This window comes from Tachypleus tridentatus, chromosome 9 (assembly GCF_004210375.1).
Source record: "Tachypleus tridentatus isolate NWPU-2018 chromosome 9, ASM421037v1, whole genome shotgun sequence".
Classification (NCBI taxonomy): domain Eukaryota; kingdom Metazoa; phylum Arthropoda; class Merostomata; order Xiphosura; family Limulidae; genus Tachypleus; species Tachypleus tridentatus.
The window spans coordinates 5,270,207-5,294,933 of NC_134833.1; the positions used below are offsets into that span (position 1 = coordinate 5,270,207).

At 33.0% G+C, this 24,727-nt stretch overlaps 1 protein-coding gene across 1 annotated transcript; it reads left to right on the forward strand.

Moving 5' to 3' along the window:
• The first annotated feature begins 1,976 nt into the window (after window positions 1–1,976).
• Window positions 1,977–13,319, forward strand: LOC143224699 (double-stranded RNA-specific editase 1-like). The gene is made up of 2 exons (XM_076452910.1): window positions 1,977–2,279; window positions 11,404–13,319. The coding sequence occupies exons 1-2, from the start codon at window positions 2,240–2,242 to the stop codon at window positions 12,243–12,245; spliced, it is 882 nt and encodes a 293-aa protein (XP_076309025.1). The 5' UTR covers window positions 1,977–2,239; the 3' UTR covers window positions 12,246–13,319.
• Window positions 13,320–24,727: the final 11,408 nt, after the last annotated feature.

The following is a 24,727-nucleotide window of genomic DNA, read 5'->3' on the forward strand; positions in this document are numbered from 1 at the left end:
TGACACATGATTTTCTTTAAAGAATGCGCAACGTAGCTCATTTGGAAGCAGATTTAGTATTCCAAACTTCTGCAGGTATCATCTTCTTTGTTTACTCTTAACTGTTGATTCATTACAATCTAAGATGTAATGCCTATGGTCACTGCACTTACAGCTGTACTTTATTTCTTTTTTATCAGCTTTTGCGAGAAGTTCCTAGTTCTTAAAGGCTTTCAACCATAGCTCTTGGCAACATGGTTTTTTAAGCTACAGTTGAAACACCTTCTGTGATGTGATGTAATTCTGACATCCTGTGTAACCAACTGTTAAATCAAGACTTTGACTTCTTCTAAGCTTGCACCCCAGTGGCAGAGCGGCATGTATGCGGATACATAGCGCTAAAAACCGAGTTTCGATACTCATGGTGGGCAGAACACAGGTAGCCCCATTGTATAGCTTTGTACTTAATTCAAATCATACATATCACTTCTAAACTTTTATTGAAAGGACGTGATGTTTCCACACTACTTAATCTAATGGTCCCATTATCCCTAGAAAGTATTTAGTTGTTATCTGTAACTTTAACTGATTGAAGTTCTGTCATAAGCTGGATAGCTTCCTTTAAACGGTTACACTTACACATATTATCATCCACTATGGCATCTTTGAAAACTGATTCAATATATCAACGAATCCATTGTTTCATGTTGATTGGATAGCTGAGCAAGTCCTTCCATATCTTCTGCACGTTCAACCAAAGTCTTGCCTTTCTTTCTTAATAGGTTCCTAAATTTTGTTTTAAAATTTTCCTTTGGTTGTGACATTTCCCATTTTAGATAAGACAGAAAGTTGTTTCAGCTATGTGTTGGAAGGAGAGTAATGTCCTTCCATTTTATTATAATAATGCTTCAGTAAATATCTTATACATTTATTGATGAAAGTGATTTTTCTTATAACTCGTCTGCAAATATTATGCCTTGTTCATGTAATTTCTCTCTTACGTTACTGTCTCTCCTTCTTGACCCTTCTTTCTCTTTATTCTTCATTGTTTTTGCATATCGTTTCCAGCAACTTTTGTATATAACTTTGTTAATATATCCCTCATTTTGAATTTGAATCTGTATTTTCCCAAAACAATTTCACTACTGACAACACTATTGTAACAACTTTTGTTGTCTTTGGGTTGCTTAAGATTGTTCGATAAAAAAAGAGAAAAAGAATGCAAAATCTAGTTGTATTTCTTTCAACATATGTTTTGATTTTATAGCTTAGTTAGTACGGTTTCGGAAACTAACGATATCCCGAACTTTATAACGACATTAGAAAGTCACTTAATGTTAGAATTTCGTGCAAAGCTACACGAGGGTTATCTGCACTATCAGTCCCTAACTTCGCAGTGTAAGACCAGAGGGAAGGCAACTAGTCATCACCACCCACCGCCAATTCTTGTGCTACTCTTTTACCAACGAATAGTGGGATTGACTGTAACATTATAATGTCCCATGGCTGAAAAGGCTAGCATGTTTGGGGTTACAGGGATTCGAAACCTCGACCCTCAGAGTACGAATCGAGCGCCCTAGCCACCTTGCTATATCGGGCCTTGTATAGTACTATTCTTATCTCTAGTACTTTGATGAAACACTAACTCGGTATTTAAGAAACTAAAGTAGCAGAGACAAAAACTAACAAACTTCCTGCCATCTAGTCTTACAATGTTAAATTAGGGACGGCTAGCGCAGGTAGCTCTCTTGTAGCTTTGTGCGAAATTCAAAACAAATCAAATCAAACAAAAATATATGGTACAACAGATATGGTAACATCAGTTATTCAATAGTAATTTATTGTCATACGAACAAGTTAATTGTGGTGGTTTTTGTTACACTTGTAATTAAATTTTCTTCATACACTTGTAGCAATAAACTTAAATATTTGTAAATTGTATACACACATACACATATATTATCTAATATATTCATTTTTTTATTTTTTATAGTTTTTGTGATCGGGCATTTGAAGCGTTTCGTTTGTCGTTGAGATCGGTAATTGTAAGGTCTTCGGTTACACATCTGATAATAACGTGTAGAAGTGGTATTTTGACAATTTTAATTTTCTGTTTAAGTTTACTTTCGTAGAACTTACAGGAAGCGTTAAAGTAAATTGCTATTATACCAACATTATTTATTTTTGAAGTTGAACGCTGTTGTTTGGAATCTAACTTGTACTAAGTTAAAAGTTAAGCGCTAAGCCTAAGGAAAATAGGATGGAAATTGAAATAGAACAAGTTGATGTAAAGGAGAAAGGTAAGGTTTGCGATAGGTTTAGACTAGGTACGTTACATATAATAATAAAAAGTTTAATTCACGAGAACAAACAATTTTTCATCTTTGGAAAGTAATAATGATCAAATTGGCTTCTATTGATAATAATTTTTCCATTCTCTAAAACGTCAACTGAAAAAGTAACAAAGTTGATAATTAGGTAATTGTGGTAATACTGCTGTCAGTACAACTATTAGTTGTAATAATACTGACCAAAGGGTATCATGAACTGTGAATATTTGAAATCCATGCTATAGCTAATGGTTTTCTTGATTCTAAATAAAAAGAAACGATGTATTCCAAATGTAAACACAAATTAACTTCACTTTTCAAAACATTTGTTCATATTTTAATTATATTCTACTTTACATTTGTTTATTCTTGAAGTCGGACATCTGCAAACTTTTCCTATCACAGTGCAAAGTATACATAGCAACTGAGGCAAAGTGGCAAACAAACAGCATGACATATAGGATATTTGATTCATTCTTTACCGTTATCCACTGTTTAGACTTGCAATAACTTTCTGTGTTTATGATGATATTGCTGTACTAAACCTACGATGTGGCAAAGAATTATTGTGTGTTCTGTTGCACTGACAAGTTGAAAAGACACAAACTTTCCTTCTGATTTGTAGCCAGTCAAGTGACTGAAAACTATCAACTGTAGAACAGAGAAAACAAGAGAACAGCTGTGGGAGCCAGAGTTGACCATAATTGTATTTATTCAGCTCCTTTGATGTCATATAAATGTCATATTTTGCTCTTTTTTTAATGCAGATTAATTGCAAATGTTTTGAGTACTGCATGCTGGGCCATTATGTTAGGTTGTTTATCCAAGCAGGTAAGGACAAGAATCAAACCCAGTGAATTATAACTTTACTCAGTATTTTGTTAATGCCTTGGCCAACAACTTCTCTACATGTTGATAAGAATTACACATGCCTTCAGCAGTAATGCGTATCTATGTAATATACAGACATGCAAATGTACCCACTTCCCTGTTTGTTCCTTTGTCAAGATGGTGATGGTATTACCAGGTAAAAACCACATGACTGAAACATCACACCAACCTCTAGAATGTTGATTTCTGTTTACATTAATATTCAAATACTTTTCATTGTAGTATTTTAAAGTAAAACCAGTTTTGCCTGTTTTGACACTTGTAGAGAAATCTGCTATTGCTGTTAATAGGGGTTTCATTTAATTTTAAATTTTGAAAATAACAAAAAAACATTATACACCATTGGTTTCCTCGTTAAAAATTAATAATTTTACATTGCAATTTGAATTATTTCTTTAATATTTAATGAAAAACAATTAATAATCATACCTGTAAGACAGCCCTTCTGCACCATGCAATAGTCAAATTGAGAGAATATAAAATAAGATTGTTTTACTTGGTAATGTGAGACATTGCATGCAATTTGTGACAACGTAGGTATAACGTATACTTCAGTTTAACTTCCTTGTGTATATTCATAAAGAAAAAAATGCAAAGTACTAACTTAAGTATTTACCATTTAAAGTGAAGGAGAGATTCTCTATATTCACACTGACAGACATGTGCCTGTTGTGCATATTCACACTGGCAGACGTGTGCCTGTTGTGCATATTCACACTGACAGACGTGTGCCTGTTGTGCATATTCACACTGACAGAGTTGTGCCTGTTGTGCATATTCACACTGGCAGACGTGTGCCTGTTGTGCATATTCACACTGACAGACGTGTGCCTGTTGTGCATATTCACACTGACAGACTTGTGCCTGTTGTGCATATTCACACTGGCAGACGTGTGCCTGTTGTGCATATTCACACTGGCAGACGTGTGCCTGTTGTGCATATTCACACTGACAGACGTGTGCCTGTTGTGCATATTCACACTGACAGACGTGTGCCTGTTGTGCATATTCACACTGGCAGACGTGTGCTAGTTATGATTTACAACAAACCCTTGTCAAGTAAATGAATGATCTACTCACAGTTCTAGTTCATTCACAATTATAAATGTTTATCAACTTACAAATAAAGATAACTAAGTTGTTTTATGGCTTTATCAAGTTAAATGACCAGCAGGTATTTGTTAATGGTTTTAAGGTTTTGGTTGTTTGTTTTCAAGTACAAAATGTTTCTGAATGCTATAGGAACTATCCAGGACAATAAATAGCATAAAGAGAGCCATCTTTTGATATATCACTGACTTGGATTGGCCAAGCGTCCACTCATTGATGTCCCCCTTTTAAATTTGCCCATCGGTTGCTGTTAAAAGATGGAGGGATATTTTGTTATCATGTCAATCTTCTTACCTCTGAGTTACAACTAGCAAGAGTATAGATACCTTGAAATGAACAGCCCAATCTTGGCATGTATTAGTAGTGTAGATCTTTTTCATTTGTTGTTTGGTGTCAATAATTTAGTATTTTGATTATGGGAAATTTGTCATTGCAACTGAAAATTTTTTACTTGGACACTTTTTTGGCAGGGAATGATTCTTCTCTTTGAGTCTGTACCATTAGTGTTTAATAAATAGTATATAGTTGGATTATGTTTCAAGCACCCTGAGAAGTAAGTAGATTGGTTGTATTTGATGGACTAAGAAAACTATTTCAAGACCAGAAAAGTTTAATACCAGTTATTGTTACTCTCACAACATAACATTTCTAAGAACAGGTGTATGCTACATGAATGACACAACCATTTAACAATGAATTACAACTTAATACACAAAGTAATCCTTTAAAAATACATTATTATAACAGAATACTTTAAGTGTAACTTAGGTGAATTACAAAGAAAAACGTTCAAAAATATATTTTTGAAACAAAGTCCAGAATCAGATAATATTTCTAAACAATGAAAAGCTGTAAAACTTAAAAATATAGTAAGGAAATATTAAATATGAAAAAAAAAAGCCTCTAACATGGAAATAGAGGAAAACATAATTAGAAATGAACATAGTAGTAGTTAATGTAGAAATAGAGGAAAACATACTGAGGAACAAACATAAATACTGAATATAGAAATAGAGGAAATGATACTCAGGAACAAACATATAAATGTTGAACAAAGAAATAGAGGAAAAGATACTGAGGAACAAACATAAATATTGAATACAGAAATAGAGGAAAAGATACTAAGAAACAAACATATAAATGTTGAACAAAGAAATAGAGGAAAAGATACTGAGGAACAAACATAAATATTGAATACAGAAATAGAGGAAAAGATACTAAGAAACAAACATATAAATGTTGAACAAAGAAATAGAGGAAAAGATACTGAGGAACAAACATAAATATTGAATACAGAAATAGAGGAAAAGATACTAAGAAACAAACATATAAATGTTGAACAAAGAAATAGAGGAAAAGATACTGAGGAACAAACATAAATATTGAATACAGAAATAGAGGAAAAGATACTCAGGAACAAACATATAAATGTTGAACAAAGAAATAGAGGAAAAGATACTGAGGAACAAACATAAATATTGAATACAGAAATAGAGGAAAAGATACTAAGAAACAAACATATAAATGTTGAACAAAGAAACAGAGGAAAAGATACTGAGGAACAAACATAAATATTGAATTCAGAAATAGAGGAAAAGATACTAAGAAACAAACATATAAATGTTGAACAAAGAAATAAAGGAAAAGATACTGAGGAACAAACATATAAATGTTGAACAAAGAAATAGAGGAAAAGATACTAAGAAACAAACATAAATATTGAATATAGAAATAGAGGAAAATATACTCAGGAACAAACAGATAAATAGTGAATACAGAAATAGAGGAAAACATATGCAGGAACAAACATAAATAGTGAATATAGAAATAGAGGAAAACGTATGCAGGAACAAACATATAAATACTGAATATAGAAATAGAGGAAAACACATGCAGGAACAAACATATAAATTGTCTTAATTTTAAACACCTCAATGAGATCTAATTTGGAAAACTTTAACTGTCCTTTTATGGCAACCTTTCCATCTTAAGTACTGCCATGCTAGCCCTTTTTCGAACTCTTTTCAACAGTTCAATGACCTTTCTAAAGTAAGGAGATCAATAATGAACACAGTACTCCAAATAATTTTTAAAAAATATAAAAACTCAAGCACTTTTGAATAATTAGCTCTATTCTGACCTTCACTACTATTTAGTCCTAATTGAAAACTGCTTTTACAGTTAATATGTTACAGGTCTTGAAAAATTTGATGACCCTACTGCATTTGTACAGCTAAATCAACATGTTATTTATTAATTAATATCTGAGTTTTCTGTTGTTAAATTCTTAAGTCATCTGTGTTGATGATTTTAATTAAAGAGGTAAACAAAAGTGTGGTACAAAGTACAGGGCCAGAAAATTGGATACCTTACTTAAAATGTACAAGTGAAATAACAGCAAACAAAATTAACATGCATTAAAAGACTTGTTAGTCATGAACTTTGACCTTATAATCTGAAGAATACTGTATGTAAGATGTAATGTGTAATATTGTATGTAAGATGTAACGTGTGTGTAGTACTGCACGTAAGATGTAATGGGTGTGTCGTACTGCACGTAAGATGTAATGGGTGTGTCGTACTGCACGTAAGATGTAATGGGTGTGTCGTACTGCACGTAAGATGTAATGGGTGTGTCGTACTGCACGTAAGATGTAATGGGTGTGTCGTGACCGCAACGCAAGATGTAGTGGGTGTCGTCGGGTGTGTGCAACGTAAGATGTAGTGGGTGTGTCGTGACCGCAACGTAAGATGTAATGGGTGTGTCGTACCGCAACGTAAGATGTAATGGGTGTGTGTCGCACCGCAACGAAGATGTAATGGGTGTGTCGTGACCGCAACGCGAAGATGTAATGGGTGTGTCGTCGCACCGCAACGAAGATGTAATGGGTGTGTCGTGACCGCAACGTAAGATGTAATGGGTGTGTCGTGACCGCAACGCGAAGATGTAATGGGTGTGTCGTACCGCAACGTAAGATGTAATGGGTGTGTCGTACCGCAACGCGAAGATGTAATGGGTGTGTCGACCGCAACGCAAGATGTAATGGGTGTGTCGTACCGCACGTAGATGTAATGTGTGTGTCGTACCGCAAAGAGAGGTAATGTGTTTGTAGTACCGCAACGAAGATGTAATGTGTGTGTTGTACCGCAACGAAGAGGTAATGTGTTTGTAGTACTGCACGTAAGAGGTAATGTGTTTGTTGCACCGCAACGTAAGATGTAATGTGTGTGTTGCACTGCACGTAAGATGTAATGGGTGTGTCGTACTGCACGTAAGATGTAATGGGTGTGTCGTACTGCACGTAAGAGGTAATGTGTTTGTAGTACTGCACGTAAGATGTAATGTGTGTGTTGTACCGCAACGTAAGATGTAATGGGTGTGCGTACCGCAACGTAAGATGTAATGTGTGTGTCATGACTGCAACGTAAGAGGTAATGTGTTTGTAGTACCGCAACGTAAGATGTAATGTGTGTGTTGTACTGCAACGAAGACGTAATGTGTGTGTTGTACCGCAACGCGAAGATGTAATGTGTGTGTTGTAATGCAACGTAAGATGTAATGTGTGTGTTGTAACGCAACGAAGATGTAATGTGTGTGTTGTAACGCAACGAAGATGTAATGTGTTTGTAGTACCGCAACGAAGAGGTAATGTGTTTGTAGTACCGCAACGAAGATGTAATGTGTGTGTTGTAACGCAACGAAGATGTAATGTGTGTGTTGTAACGCAACGTAAGATGTAATGTGTGTGTTGTAACGCAACGAAGATGTAATGTGTGTGTTGTACCGCAACGAAGAGGTAATGTGTTTGTAGTACCGCAACGAAGAGGTAATGTGTTTGTAGTACTGCAACGTAAGAGGTAATGTGTTTGTAGTACCGCAACGCAAAGATGTAACGCGTGTGTTGTACCGCAACGAAAGATGTAACGCGTTTGTAGTACCGCAACGAAGAGGTAATGTGTTTGTAGTACTGCAACGAAGATGTAATGTGTTTGTAGTACCGCAACGAAAGATGTAATGTGTTTGTAGTACCGCAACGTAAGATGTAATGTGTTTGTAGTACTGCACGTAAGATGTAATGTGTTTGTAGTACTGCACGTAAGATGTAATGTGTTTGTAGTACTGCACGTAAGATGTAATGTGTGTGTAGTACTGCACGTAAGATGTAACGTGTGTGTTGTACTGCACGTAAGATGTAACGTGTGTGTTGTACTGCACGTAAGATGTAATGGGTGTGTAGTACTCTATGTAAGATGTTCTTACTTTGTTTGCATAGGTTTCATAAAACATAGCCCAGAACACACTGTTCATGTGTTGATTACTGTTGTTTAGAGAAGGGTGTGAGGGTTAATCAGTACAGTTTACCAACATGTGTTGATAACATCAAATTGGTTTCTCTACAATATACTTAAATCAGTTACTGATGTGAAAGTATCTAATCATAATTAGTGTTTTCAGTTATTCCAACTATTCCAGTTGTTGAAATATTACAATATATTATCTCATATTTTTGTATTAGATAGAGGCTGTTAGCTTGATATATTAGTGTTTCTAGTTATACAACTATTCCAGTTGTTGAAATATTACAATATATTATCTCATATTTTTGTATTAGCTAGAGGCTGTTAGCTTGATATATTAGTGTTTCTAGTTATTCCAACTATTCCAGTTGTTGAAATATTACAATTATATTATCTCATATTTTTGTATTAGCTAGAGGCTGTTAGCTTGATATATTAGTGTTTTTAGTTATTACAGTTTTTCTTCTCCTGTCTATGTTTCTAATATATATAATTTTGTTTCTCCTGTCTAAGTGTTATATGAGAATAATTTATTGATTAATAAATTCCAGTAATCATTCAGTTCTAGTTTAGTTTTGTTTTATTGATGTTTTAATGTATTGAATGGGATTTTGTCTAGGGTTTGGTGATTAATTGGTGTAATTGTGTACCTATGAGAATCGGTATCATGTAAAGTAAGTGATTGAGTAAAGAATCTAAGTAAAATAATAAATTAGAACTGGTATTTAAAGTTATTACTGTCAGTCCAAGTAACTCAAGTGGTATTGTTATGCTTGCTGTTAGACAAAGCTACAGAATGAATGTTCAACTCACAGCAGCTACTGAAACCCACGTTTTAATATTATGATTTTTTTCACAGATCTTATGAGTATAATTATTCACTTTACATTTTGAAATGTTCTTATTATAGTTTCAGAAATAAGAAAAACTAAGTTTTAGGACAGTCATTGTCTTCTATTTTTTCTAAGTGAATATATTTTAGAAAAAAATTTTGAGTAGAGTGTTTCATTCATTTGTTTTCTGTAGAAAAGTATAAAATTACACTTAGAAAAACTTTGTTATATGAATTGACTAACCTAATCATTACAGGTAGCTAGGGGTTAGAGGGCATGTCATCATGTTTGGAGACTTACATTCAGAATGCTATTGAACTAATATTTTATGAATATGTATGTTTTTAGAAACATAATTGAAATTTAAATAATTATTTGTTAATAGTAATATATATTAATTGGTAAAAATAAAATAGCCCAAGCACTCATGGTAATGGCGAGCTGGCTGCCTTCCCTCTAGCTTTTCACTGCTAAATTAGGGATACCATTTTATTTTGTAACTTGGTGACCTGAACTGAGAAATGACAGACAGTGCTATTCAATTTGTTGTTGTTTTGTTTCTGAGTCATCTTTCAACAATAAAATTAGTACAGAAAATAAATGTGAAAAGAGTTGCAAACTGTCTTTGTTGACCTGAAGATGACCTAAGAAGGTTCAAATGTTGTTCTCTACTTTATTTTTATAAAAGTTTTAATACCAATACCAGCCATCTTGGATACATAGATGATGAGAATTATAAACTGAAATTTTGTAATCAATACCAAATATACTGTAAACCTTATTTTGGAACCAGTATTTTTATTATACAGTCTGGAAAAACCAAGTATGACGTTAGAAGATAAAGTTTTAATGAAAAGAGTGTTTGATACTTAATTATAAGATTATTTGTTGATCATTTGTTTTTCTTGTTTATTATTATGAAAGTAACTAAAATGATGATAATAGATACTTCTGAGATGAGATAATGAAGCAGAAAGAATACAAATTGTCATGGTACCTGAACCATCAGCTTGTGTGTTATGCTATTCAATACGTCATGTTGGCTGCATGATTCACAAATTATGTTGAGGGTATTTTAAGTTGGACAGTTTTCAAAGGCCAATATATATAAAATATATAAATAGATGGACACTGTTTTGAGCTTTAAGGTATTCAGAATAAAGATTTTGTTTGCTTTTACAATTTTCAGCTATTCTAGAAGAAGAGAAAGGTAGTTTAAATTTGTTTTATGGTAATGAGTTTAGTCAAACTGATCAACACTATATAGAATTAATATTGATAGGTAATTAAATATAAAGTTTTATCCAAAACAACTTTGATTGCACAGAAGTATACTGAGCTTATGTAAGTGAAACTTGAATCTCTGATAAAGAAAAGTATTTTTAATCTTGAAATCAACATTATTTTGTATGATGGATAGTCAACAAATTGAAAGAAACAAATTCACAAAGAAACCTTTAATTAAAATATATTAATTATCAATTAAAACTATGATATTTTGTATATCAAAGTATTTTAATGCTTAACAATAACTGGAAAATTTTGTAAAGATTCACTCGCATTATAAAAAAATTGTTATGTAGTTAATGTCTTGGATACTTTCATTGTAACAAGCTGGGTGGGTTCCATCCATCTTGTACTTGTAGAACTAAGAAACACAAGCTTTTGGCATTGAAACCAGTGCAGTGTTATGTGTTATTGTGATTCATCAGCTTCATAGTTAAGTCATTAATTTTTATAACTTATTTGCACAGAAGTTTCATAACTTTAAACATCTCACTTTTCTGTTTTTATAACATCTTGCTGAAGTTGAATACATTGTGACCACATTCCTGTTGACTGTTTAATTGATGTATGTGAAAGTTCTCTGTTGTATTTATTGATGTTAAAACTACACATTTTTGTGGATTATATTCTGATATACGATCTACTTAATTACTTTAAAGTGTTTTTTTTCCTAGGAGCTTCATCTGCTGTTGGAGATTTGGAACAGATCACCAATGGTGACAGTATCAAAACTGACAAAACTGTGGGTGATCAGAAAGTGCAGAAGAGAAAACATGAAGGGACAACTCCTCAGGTAAAGCGTAAAAAATCTTTTCATGGTCCAACTCAGCCAAAGAATGCTCTGATGCAACTGAATGAGCTAAAACCTGGTTTGAAATACATTGTTGAATCTTTGGAAGGAGATTCTCGTAACCTTTGCCATGTGGTTTCTGTGGAAGTAAACAAACAGAAGTTTATTGGAAAGGGGAAATCAAAACAGTTGGTCAAACAAGCAGCTGCACAAGCTGCTCTTGGTTCATTTGTTCAGTTTAAAGATACTCCTAAAGCAATGCAAGTGTTAAATCGACCCGTAACATGTGTAGATTTTACAACGGATGTGGTTGATGATGAAATTATTTTCAGCAGGTTTGACAATGAAGAACTTGATGTTGAATGCACCTCCAAAATGGAAGAGACCATGATAGGTCCACAGAAAGGTGTACCACTTGATTCTGTCAAAATAAAAATTTCCAAGGCTTTCTCAGAGGCTGAGAAAAAAAATCCAGTGATGCTGTTACATGAGCTACACCCTGGGGTCGTGTTTACTGTGGTGAGAGAAACTCCGTCAAATCCAGCTAAGAGATTTACGATGGGCCTTTCACTAGAAAATAAAACATTTGAAGGTTCAGGACCAAATAAAAAACAAGCCAAAGCCACTGTAGCCAGAATAGCTCTCAGTTCTCTATATGGAATTGATTATGGATTACCTTGTCTTGAAACTGTGAACAGTGGAGAAAGTGTAGCTCATTTGAGCTAAGTTTTTTTTCATTTACGTGAAAATTGAATGTTGACAGCGGAAAATGTATAGCTCATTTGATTTAAGTTTATGTTTTTCTTTTAGATAAGAATAGGATGTTGTAACAAATTTACAGTGACCACAGATGAGATACAATGTGTCAACAGCAATGGAGTAATATTAAAATAATGATTTATAGAATTTATTGTTCAGACATTTCAGTAGGTTTTAAAGGCAGTTCAAATTAGCTGCTATAATAAAAATATAAAACAATTTTGAAGAAAAGAGAGGGTCTAGTTCTAAACCTAAAACAAAGTTTCACTTATTTTTTAATACTTTCTTGTATTATTCTTGATGACAAAAATATAAAAAACTACTGTAATGTAATCAATATATTTTAAAAAATGTTTAACTTTGGAATGGTATTAATCTATTGACAACGTCGTGATGTCATCATTATGTATCGTGAAAGGCACGTTACTCCACTATATAATGTGTTTAAAAACAGTATTGTTGACAGATTCTTCAAGCTATGTTCAGATGTAATTGGCACGTTATTTTTTCAACTTGTTATTACTTTACTAGTCTTAAAGCATGTTTTAACAATATCCTTGAACTTCAAAATCTTCTTGACCATAGGGTAATCTACAAACATTATAAACTTAGATTTCTTTGGATACTGGACTAAACAGTATTTGTTTTATGCTGATCACAGAGAATACAGTTTTGATGTTTTCACCTATGTTTGTATGGTCCTGTTATCATAAAAATAACATTGTGAAATTTTCACCCATGTTTGTATGGTCGTGTTATCTTATAAACATGATAAAAATAACAGTAAAGATTTCATCTCTGTTTGTATGGTCCTGTTATCATAAAAATAACATTATGAAGTGTTCACCTGTTTGTATTCATGTGTTTACATGTTCCTATTATCATACAAACATGAAACGATGATGAAACATTTGTTATTATTAGACTGTCCTAAGTACATTTTGTTTAATATCAACTGCATATGATGTGTAGGATTTAAAAAAATAATAATAATAAAATGGAAAAAAATGGATTTTTATAATTTTGTGAAAAAAAAGAAAACCAAAACCCATCACTTATGATACCATTGCTAGCTGTGACTTGTTTTACTCCAATTGACACTTGGATCACCTGAACTGATTCTTTTTGGCCTTTTCCAGACTGGAGGGATATCATTTACATTTCTGTCACATTTATTCTATTAACCTTTTCCATGTTTTTGTGGCAAAAAAGAAACTGAGACAGTAAGTAGTTAGTTACTGTGTAATTACAGACTCACATGTGTCAGCTACTAACTGTTAACTTTGTCACAGATTTTTTGCATGGTGAAAGTACTCTTGTTTGAGTACCTAATGAGATGTGTTAAACTTTATATATTGGATTTTTTTGATTTAGTTGAACAACTTAAAACACAAGGGATACTGTTGAGTTTAAAATATTAACAAGGAAAGTACTGAGGAAATTGTCAATGTAAATATGTACTTGAAAGTTTAACAAAAGCTACAAGTGAGAATTGTGGCAGTAGCAAAAAACCTGTAAGAGAAATAATGAATTTTTGTTAGAAATGCTATTTAAAACATACAAAAAGAAAGTTACACTTCAAAATTAAAGATTGAATTAGGTTTACAGTCATTATTTTGATTAATTAATTAATTAAGTTAATTTAAATTTCAAAACTTAATTTTAACATAGTTTCCAAATAATTAGAAGTGAAGTGATGCCTTCAGGTACCACTGTTAATCAAAGACTATTACAATTAAACGAAACCTGTCAACGTGGAATCGAGTGTACATTGAGGCCTGAGCTATTTTTATGAGTAAGTACAATGACACTATATGAGAGTCATATACTGCCTTACATCCAGATGACGATATTTTATTCTTAAATGTATTTACTACAAAGAGAGAGAATGGTGTATCTTTACTGTTAGGTATGAGTTGTTAAACATAACGAGGAACAAAGAAGTAAATGGTAACAATAATGTTTATATACCTTTTTAATTGGGAGCACCTATGGAAGGTGTGTGGTCCACTGTCTTGAGACACATACAGAAGGGGCAAGTGTTCAGTATGGTCAGTTTAAATCTTCAAGGCCACCGCATAATGAGCAGCCCTCCAACTCTGGTTGGGTCATGTCTTGTGAAGACAATATGTGTATGCAGTCTTTACTCCAGTTTATGTGCAGATGTTGGTCCTGAACTTTGGGAATGTTCAGTACCTTGAATTGGCTATAAAGTTCACTTCTTGTGGAAGCTGTTGATCATTTCCTAACTGTTTCCAGTATTTGCACTATAGATATTATGTAATACAACAGGTCTTAGAAGAATAACTTCCATGTACTGTTTGTGAAATGTTTAACTTTGATTCCTGGAGTGCAGCAAAGGAAATTAGAGACAGATTGTCTGACTAGAATGTCTTTATAAATAATCTAAGGAGTCTGTCAATTTTTTAAGGTCAAGGAAGCCCAACCCCTGTGGTTCTTAACTCTACAAATGGTTTCTCATAAGCGATCCAGACTTATCATTCCACATGGATCAAAAGATATGGTTATTTAAGTCAGATTAATATGTAGTTTTGTTGAGGAAAGGCATTGCCTAAGAAGCATTAGGCTAGTTTTTAATCAGTTGGGCCTTGCTGAAAGTCCAAATTTGATGGAACCACCAGTTGGTGATGGTCTTATCTCTGTTACTTTTACATTCCATTTGTGGTCCATCACTGGACTTGAGGCAAACAATGCTACTAAGATCTTGGCAGGTTTTTTGTGTACAATCAGTTTCAGTGATGTTTAATAACATACCTATTTGGATGCTTTATTTTGCAGCTTTCAGTAATTAGTGTTAGCCCTTGAAGTGATAATAATTGTAATTGGAAAAATGACTTGTAAACAATGCAGCAAATACTTATAAGATTCATCAGTCAACTTTACCAGTTGGTTTCATTAACTTTCTCAAGCTAAGTAACTGTATTCTTCTAATGATGGTAAAGATAGACTTGCATCTAATAATATAGTTTATCACATAAAAAAATAGTTGTGTTTCATAGAATTGGAGTCATCTCATTACTGTATTCGCTAACCCAGTAAAGTTTTGACACAGAATGGAATATTTTTAACTTTGAGATATAAATAAATCCTGAAAATATTTTCAGAAATGAAAAACATTGTCCCCAGAAAATATGAAAGAATTCTTAGATTTGTGGTTTATTCATAAATCATCTAAATTTCCCATAAAATTTGTTTAGTCTAATCTACTGTAACTGTCTCACGAAGCCTTTGATTATTTAATAAACATTGATTTACACTGTTAATTAAACTACACATGGAACTGTGTTTTTTTAGCAGTCATCAAACCTGCTGAGATGTCATACATGGTTTGGAAAGAATGAAAACATTGGTAGTTAGACTTTCAAAGGATGATAATTTATTAGCGAATATAAATCTGTGTAGTCAGATGAACATAAACATATTATAAGTGTGTTATTTACAAGTAAGAGTTAGTAGCTGTTAGTGAAAACAAAGGAGTCAATTGAAGAAACTGGTTTGACACCACTTACTCTTGGAAGACTCTAACTGAACACACATCATAGCTAGTTTGTCCAATATGAAGACTAGTGATAGTTATATTTATGGTGATTTTCATCAACTGCTATGTATGAGTTTGCTACTTTACTCTTTGTAGTTGTTAGAAATTAAAATGTTAATGTTTATTATTTTCTGTGATATCTCTTGAGTATTGTTGTAAGCAGATTTGTCTTTCTCTCAGGTTATTGTTATGTACATCATTTAGTGTTTGTTTCTTTACTATTTTCTTCTCCCTTCATAGCTTTTCAGTTTATGACTTGATGTTACATTAAAATTTACTTAGGACAGCCTTGTAATGAAAACATGCCAAATTATAGTTCTGTTCTCATAAAATCATGGAAACATCCCACATTATAGTCCTGTTGTCATAAAGTCATGAAAACATCTCACATTATAGTCCTGTTGCCATAGTTATGAAAACATCCCACATTATACTTTTGTTTTAATAAAGTCATGAAAACATCTCACATTATAGTCCTGTTGTCATAAAGTCATAAAAACATCTGACATTATAGTCCTGTTGTCATAAAGTCATGAAAACATCTCACATTATAGTCCTGTTGTCATAAAGTCATAAAAACATCTGACATTATAGTCCTGTTGTCATAAAGTCATGAAAACATCCCACATTATAGTCCTGTTGTCATAAAGTTATGAAAAGATCCCACATTTATAGTCCTGTTCTCATAAAGTCATGAAAAGGTGTAGAAACAATACACATGATTTTGTTGGTGTCAGAAAGACATTAAAAACAGTTTACACATTGGACATCCTTCTCATGCTGTGGTAATTGTATATTGTTCTTTGTTTTTATCTGACTTGTATCTGTATCAGAACAATGTGTTCTTAAGCTACACGTACTTACAATGCACAAGTTGTAAAGTGACTGTTGTGTTCTGAATGAAGTGGTTTGTGTTATTAGTTACAAGTGTCGACTACACTAAATCAACCATGTGTTCATTTTATTAAGCTTCATTTGCATAAATGGTTGAGGAATTTAATGTTTAAAACAAAATGTATTTCAAACTTCATTCTGTTCAAATGTTAAATAAATCAAGAAGGTTAGCTTGTGACTTGCATGATACAGATGTGTCAAACATGACTTGGGAAATGTAAATTATAGATTGTAACCACATGTAGTCAGTATTTAACATGATACAGATGTGTCAAACACTACTTGGGAAATGTAAATTATAGATTGTAACTACTTGTAGTCAGTATTTAACAAAACTCAAAAGGAATGTGAAAGTTATTTGAATAAGAAATTCTGTAAATAAGGAATCTTTGTTGCATATAAATCTTATGCATAATGAACAAATGGTTATTTTGTATACCTCAAACATTTTGCTGGCATAAGACATACAATACCTTCAGAAAAAAGTTATAGAGTACTGTAATATAAAGTTTGCTAGTCTAAACATGATTTCTGTAGAAAGTTTCATGTGGTTGTTAGGTTATGAAAAGAAAACACAGTATAGGAACAGACAGTTTTACGAGTTTATACAGTAACCTGCTAACCCAATTAGATTATTTTATATTTGTTCCATTGAAGAACTCAGTATAGAAACTTCATTAAATAAAGTGTGAAATGAGGAAATGACAGACTTAGGGGTAAGTTTGTTTGTTTTTTAAACAATAAGCTTGCAATTTCAAAACTAATTCCTAAGTTTGAGAATGTGTGTTTATATTTGAACAGAAGTATTTGAAAATCTCTGGAGGATTTCATTACTTAAAGAAAACCTAAACAAAGTTCATTTAAGAAGAGAAAGATCAGTTTAATTACACAACTGTTTCACAGTATTGTATGTTTACATGTCTTACAATACACTTATTTTGGAGTAGTATACATCTAGAAACGTTTTGTAAAGTTCTCTTGAGATTGTTGGTTTCTGGTTGTGAGTGATGCCATAGTTTAATTAGATTGAACTAATTTATCTTAATCTATTTGATTTAACCATCTACAGAATTTCTATTTTAATTTTTTCTTTAGATAAACTTTTAAAATGTTATAAAGTTCTATACCTTCAGTAATTAATATTTATTGAAGGTTTTACTGAATATCTCAGTGTTTGGTTTCACTCTTACACCGTCACAGATATTCTGTTTTCAACTTCTTTGTCATATCTGACATTAATGTCAAAAGGATGTCAAGTTAGTCATGTGTATATTGCTGCAGTGATGTGGATACTGTAGTTACCTGTTGAAAGAAGTACAGTGGATTTCCAGGCAGTGGTATTAATAACCATCACATATGTAATGTTAAAATCCATACTGAATGCATAAAGAATGTTTATCATGTGATTGAATGTTTTTACAAATCTTTGATTAAATTTTCCACAGTGGAGTTTAGGAAACCATCTTCAACTGAAGAAATTTTTTTAATGTTTCTTTAAATAGCAAAACAAGGCATAAATCTCTTGAATTTGTAGTTTAACTAGAATATATATATTAGACATTTAGAAACATCTGGTACCTATCAAGTCTGGAAACTTCATTAAGAAGGGTCAGATTTTAATGTGTAACTGTAAGCTGTGTTGAGAGGGAAGGGTCAGATTTTAATGTGTAACTAAACTGTGTTGAGAGGGAAGGGTCAGATTTTAATGTGTAACTAAACTGTGTTGAGAAGGAAGGGTCAGATTTTAATGTGTAACTAAACTGTGTTGAGAAAGAAGGGTCAGATTTTAATGTGTAACTGTAAACTGTGTTGAGAAAGAAGGGTCAGATTTTGATGTGTAACTAAACTGTGTTGAGAAAGAAGGGGCAGATTCTAATGTGTAACTAAACTGTGTTGAGAAAGAAGGGTCAGATTCTAATGTGTAACTGTAAGCTGTGTTGAGAGGGAAGGGTCAGATTTTAATGTGTAACTAAACTGTTGAGAAGGAAGGGGCAGATTTTAATGTGTAACTAAACTGTGTTGAGAAAGAAGGGTCAGATTTTAATGTGTAACTAAACTGTGTTGAGAAAGAAGGGTCAGATTTTAATGTGTAACTAAACTGTGTTGAGAAAGAAGGGTCAGATTTTAATGTGTAACTAAACTGTGTTGAGAAAGAAGGGGCAGATTCTAATGTGTAACTAAACTGTGTTGAGAAAGAAGGGTCAGATTCTAATGTGTAACTGTAAGCTGTGTTGAGAGGGAAGGGTCAGATTCTAATGTGTAACTGTAAGCTGTGTTGAGAGGGAAGGGTCAGATTTTAATGTGTAACTAAACTGTGTTGAGAAGGAAGGGTCAGATTTTAATGTGTAACTAAACTGTGTTTAGAAAGAAGGGTCAGATTTTAATGTGTAACTGTAAACTGTGTTGAGAAGGAAGGGTCAGATTTTAATGTGTAACTCAACTGTGTTGAGAAGGAAGGGTCAGATTTTAATGTGTAACTAAACTGTGTTGAGAAAGAAGGGTCAGATTTTAATGTGTAACTAAACTGTGTTGAGAAAGAAGGGGCAGATTTTAATGTGTAACTAAACTGTGTTGAGAAACAAGGGGCAGATTCTAATGTGTAACTAAACTGTGTTGAGAAAGAAGGGTCAGATTCTAATGTGTAACTGTAAGCTGTGTTGAGAGGGAAGGGTCAGATTTTAATGTGTAACTAAACTGTGTTGGGAAGGGTCAGATTTTAATGTGTAACTAAACTGTGTTGAGAAGGGTCAGATTTTAATGTGTAACTAAACTGTGTTGAGAAAGAAGGGTCAGATTTTAATGTGTAACTAAACTGTGTTGAGAAGGAAGGGTCAGATTTTAATGTGTAACTAAACTGTGTTGAGAAAGAAGGGTCAGATTTTAATGTGTAACTAAACTGTGTTGAGAAGGAAGGGTCAGATTTTAATGTGTAACTAAACTGTGTTGAGAAAGAAGGGTCAGATTTTAATGTGTAACTAAACTGTGTTGAGAAAGAAGGGTCAGATTTTAATGTGTAACTAAACTGTGTTGAGAGAGAAGGGTCAGATTCTAATGTGTAACTGTAAACTGTGTTGAGAAAGAAGGGTCAGATTTTGATGTGTAACTAAACTGTGTTGAGAAAGAAGGGGCAGATTCTAATGTGTAACTAAACTGTGTTGAGAAAGAAGGGTCAGATTCTAATGTGTAACTGTAAGCTGTGTTGAGAGGGAAGGGTCAGATTTTAATGTGTAACTAAACTGTGTTTAGAAAGAAGGGTCACATTTTAATGTGTAACTGTAAACTGTGTTGAGAAGGAAGGGTCAGATTTTAATGTGTAACTGTAAACTGTGTTGAGAAAGAAGGGTCAGATTTTAATGTGTAACTAAACTGTGTTGAGAAAGAAGGGGCAGATTCTAATGTGTAACTGTAAGCTGTGTTGAGAGGGAAGGGTCAGATTCTAATGTGTAACTAAACTGTGTTGAGAAGGAAGGGTCAGATTTTAATGTGTAACTAAACTGTGTTGAGAAGGAAGGGTCAGATTCTAATGTGTAACTGTAAGCTGTGTTTAGAAAGAAGGGTCAGATTTTAATGTGTAACTGTAAACTGTGTTGAGAAGGAAGGGTCAGATTTTAATGTGTAACTAAACTGTGTTTAGAAAGAAGGGTCAGATTTTAATGTGTAACTGTGTTTAGAAAGAAGGGTCACATTTTAATGTGTAACTGTAAACTGTGTTGAGAAGGAAGGGTCAGATTTTAATGTGTAACTGTAAAGTGTGTTGAGAAAGAAGGGTCAGATTTTAATGTGTAACTAAACTGTTGAGAAGGAAGGGTCAGATTTTAATGTGTAACTAAACTGTTGAGAAAGAAGGGGCAGATTTTAATGTGTAACTAAACTGTGTTGAGAAAGAAGGGTCAGATTCTAATGTGTAACTGTAAGGTGTGTTGAGAGGGAAGGGTCAGATTTTAATGTGTAACTAAACTGTGTTGAGAAGGAAGGGTCAGATTTTAATGTGTAACTAAACTGTGTTGAGAAGGAAGGGTCAGATTTTAATGTGTAACTAAACTGTGTTCAGATTTTAATGTGTAACTGAAACTGTGTTGAGAAGGAAGGGTCAGATTTTAATGTGTAACTAAACTGTGTTGAGAAAGAAGGGTCAGATTTTAATGTGTAACTAAACTGTGTTGAAAAAGAAGGGTCAGATTTTAATGTGTAACTAAACTGTGTTGAGAAAGAAGGGACAGATTCTAATGTGTAACTAAACTGTGTTGAGAAAGAAGGGTCAGATTCTAATGTGTAACTGTAAGCTGTGTTGAGAGGGAAGGGTCAGATTTTAATGTGTAACTAAACTGTGTTGAGAAGGAAGGGTCAGATTTTAATGTGTAACTAAACTGTTGAGAAGGAAGGGTCAGATTTTAATGTGTAACTAAACTGTGTTGAGAAGGAAGGGTCAGATTTTAATGTGTAACTAAACTGTGTTGAGAAAGAAGGGTCAGATTTTAATGTGTAACTAAACTGTGTTGAGAAAGAAGGGGCAGATTCTAATGTGTAACTAAACTGTGTTGAGAAAGAAGGGTCAGATTCTAATGTGTAACTGTAAGCTGTGTTGAGAGGGAAGGGTCAGATTTTAATGTGTAACTAAACTGTGTTGAGAAGGAAGGGTCAGATTTTAATGTGTAACTAAACTGTGTTGAGAAAGAAGTGTCAGATTTTAATGTATAACTAAACTGTGTTGAGAAAGAAGGGGCAGATTCTAATGTGTAACTAAACTGTGTTGAGAAAGAAGGGTCAGATTCTAATGTGTAACTGTAAGCTGTGTTGAGAGGGAAGGGTCAGATTTTAATGTGTAACTAAACTGTGTTGAGAAGGCAGGGTCAGATTTTAATGTGTAACTAAACTGTGTTTAGAAAAGGGTCAGATTTTAATGTGTAACTAAACTGTGTTTAGAAAAGGGTCAGATTTTAATGTGTAACTGTAAACTGTGTTGAGAAAGAAGGGTCAGATTTTAATGTGTAACTAAACTGTGTTGAGAAGGAAGGGTCAGATTTTAATGTGTAACTAAACTGTGTTGAGAAAGAAGGGTCAGATTTTAATGTGTAACTAAACTGTGTTGAGAAAGAAGGGGTAGATTCTAATGTGTAACTAAATTGTGTTGAGAAAGAAGGGTCAGATTCTAATGTGTAACTAAACTGTGTTGAGAAAGAAGGGTCAGATTCTAATGTGTAACTGTAAACTGTGTTGAGAGGGAAGGGTCAGATTTTAATGTGTAACTAAACTGTGTTGAGAAAGAAGGGTCAGATTCTAATGTGTAACTAAACTGTGTTGAGAGGGAAGGGTCAGATTTTAATGTGTAACTAAACTGTGTTGAGAAGGAAGGGTCAGATTTTAATGTGTAACTAAACTGTGTTGAGAAAGAAGTGTCAGATTTTAATGTGTAACTAAACTGTGTTGAGAAAGAAGGGGCAGATTCTAATGTGTAACTAAACTGTGTTGAGAAAGAAGGGTCAGATTTTAATGTGTAACTAAACTGTGTTGAGAAGGAAGGGTCAGATTTTAATGTGTAACTAAACTGTTGAGAAGGAAGGGTCAGATTTTAATGTGTAACTAAACTGTTTAGAAAAGGGTCAGATTTTAATGTGTAACTAAACTGTGTTTAGAAAAGGGTCAGATTTTAATGTGTAACTGTAAACTGTGTTGAGAAGGAAGGGTCAGATTTTAATGTGTAACTGTAAACTGTGTTGAGAAAGAAGGGTCAGATTTTAATGTGTAACTAAACTGTGTTGAGAAAGAAGGGTCAAATTTTAATGTGTAATTAAACTGTGTTGAGAAGGAAGGGTCAGATTTTAATGTGTAACTAAACTGTGTTGAGAAAGAAGGGTCAGATTTTAATGTGTAACTAAACTGTGTTGAGAAAGAAGGGTCAGATTCTAATGTGTAACTAAACTGTGTTGAGAAAGAAGGGTCAGATTCTAATGTGTAACTGTAAACTGTGTTGAGAAGGAAGGGTCAGATTTTAATGTGTAACTGTAAACTGTGTTAAAAAGGGTCAGATTTTAGAAGAGTTCAAGAAATATTAACCAATGTTTTCAACTGTTATTTCACATTACACACACATACTTCAGGACTTATGGTTTTTGTTATGTTTGACAAAGACAAAACAATCAGAGGTGTTTCAAAACGCATTTTACAACCAGATCTGTATTTTTATTCTACTACTGTGTTGTTCAGTTTGTCATCAGATGTATTTTAACTGTCAAATAAAAACAGACATGTATAACAGTGTTTAACTCAAGATGTGAAAACTTCTTATGTTGTGTGTGTGTAATAAACTTGGGTCTTAAATGAATGTTACACTTCTTCAAGAAGTTTGACATTTGTGGGATTTTGGTAAATCTTATGACTTCATAAAATGATCTACATCTGAATATTAGTGAGGATGGTTGGTTTAAAAACCAATTAACTTGTTTGAAAGGAATATTCACTCATTCAAATATATGCTAACTTAATTGTTTTTATCATGAATATTTGGGACATTGCATAATGGTAACTGGAATTTCAATCATAGAACTGTAGGATTATGTTAGTTTTACACTTGGCTATAATTATGAATGGAATGTTCAGTTCTGAAGTTTACAGACTTGTAACATTAACACCTGGATAAGGTTCACCCTGGTGAAAATGGCAGATAGCTCAACATGACTTCTCTGTAAAAAACAAAACCAAAAATGTGGTTTTGAAATTGACAGCATAAATCATGTTTTTGGTAAAAATAAAAATTGTGAAAATTAGAAAACGTACTTTGTACAAATGGTCAAAACCTTTTTTTATGGTTACATTTGAAATAAAACATTTCATATATGAAATGTTGTAACAAATGGCTTCTATAAATAGTGTTCTAACCATAACTATATTTTGTGTCTCAGCTGGTCTTATGGTATCGACAGTGGATTTAGAACATTGTATGGTTGGGATGCTGCTGTTTTACATTCCTCTAATTCTTGAAAATCCCTAAGGGAATAGATAAAGTATGCTGAATCCCTAAGGGAATAAAGTATGCTGATAATAATGTCTAATAACAAGTACAATTAATTATAATCTTGTCCTACCAGGTTAAAAAAAAAGAGTTCTCAACACAGGCTGATTTTGTTCAAAGGAATTTGTTATGTGTTGTATGTTTCTATGAGACTATTTAATTACTTAGACAATCACTAAAAACCAGTCTTATTATAGAATCTATCACTGTTATCCAAGAAATGCTGAGATTAGTTACTTATATAAAAGTAGGAAGTGTTCACAAAACTTGATTTATTGGTTTTAACTGAGAATGATATTTAACAATAGAAAGGTCAAAGATAAGATAAACAGTCTTGTTTATTTATAACAGAAAGGGACATAGGTAAACAGTTCAGGATTCTTCTGTTGCCATCTTTGGTATCTAAAGAATTGAACCATTTTTAAGTAAATAACTAAGATATATAGCTACATTAATGAGGGGTAATGTGTTAAACATGTTTAAAGTGAAGAATGTGATTGAGGGTTGAGGAATTCTGGTTGATTCTATCCTCAATAATTCCAGATCAGTGTTGGCCTTGCAAAGGATATTTAAATTTTGTAAATTAATGTCCTGACTTGTTTCTTTACTCTTAATATCTGAAGGAAACATGGTGATTATCTGTTTTTATGTTTTCATGCAAGTTCCCATATATTCATGACTCCAACCATTAATTTTTGGTTTTGCCAGTATAGGAGGCCTTGTGGTCTCCCACATGTGTAAGTACATACTAGTCATGAACAAAGAAACTGGGAGAAAATCTTTAGTACAGAAGAAGTCCTGCACGCGTGATGCTGGGTGTTGTAACAAATTACACTTTCATTAGGTTAAGTTTTCTTTACCAATGTGTGGAAGAGAAGAGTACATAATGAGTTTGGTTGTGGTTGGTAGTCTGATAGGATTTGTGTGTTTCTTATAAATGCTGTTTGTCTAAATGTCATTCTTGTTATTGTCAAACTTTGTTTTCCT

Excerpts from the sequence above, each read along its gene's own strand:
- LOC143224699 (XM_076452910.1), top strand. The coding sequence starts at position 2,240 with ATGGAAATTGAAATAGAACAAGTTGATGTAAAGGAGAAAG. Across the intron at positions 2,280-11,403 it reads AGTTGATGTAAAGGAGAAAG|GAGCTTCATCTGCTGTTGGA; the intron begins GTAAGGTTTGCG and ends TTTTTTTCCTAG.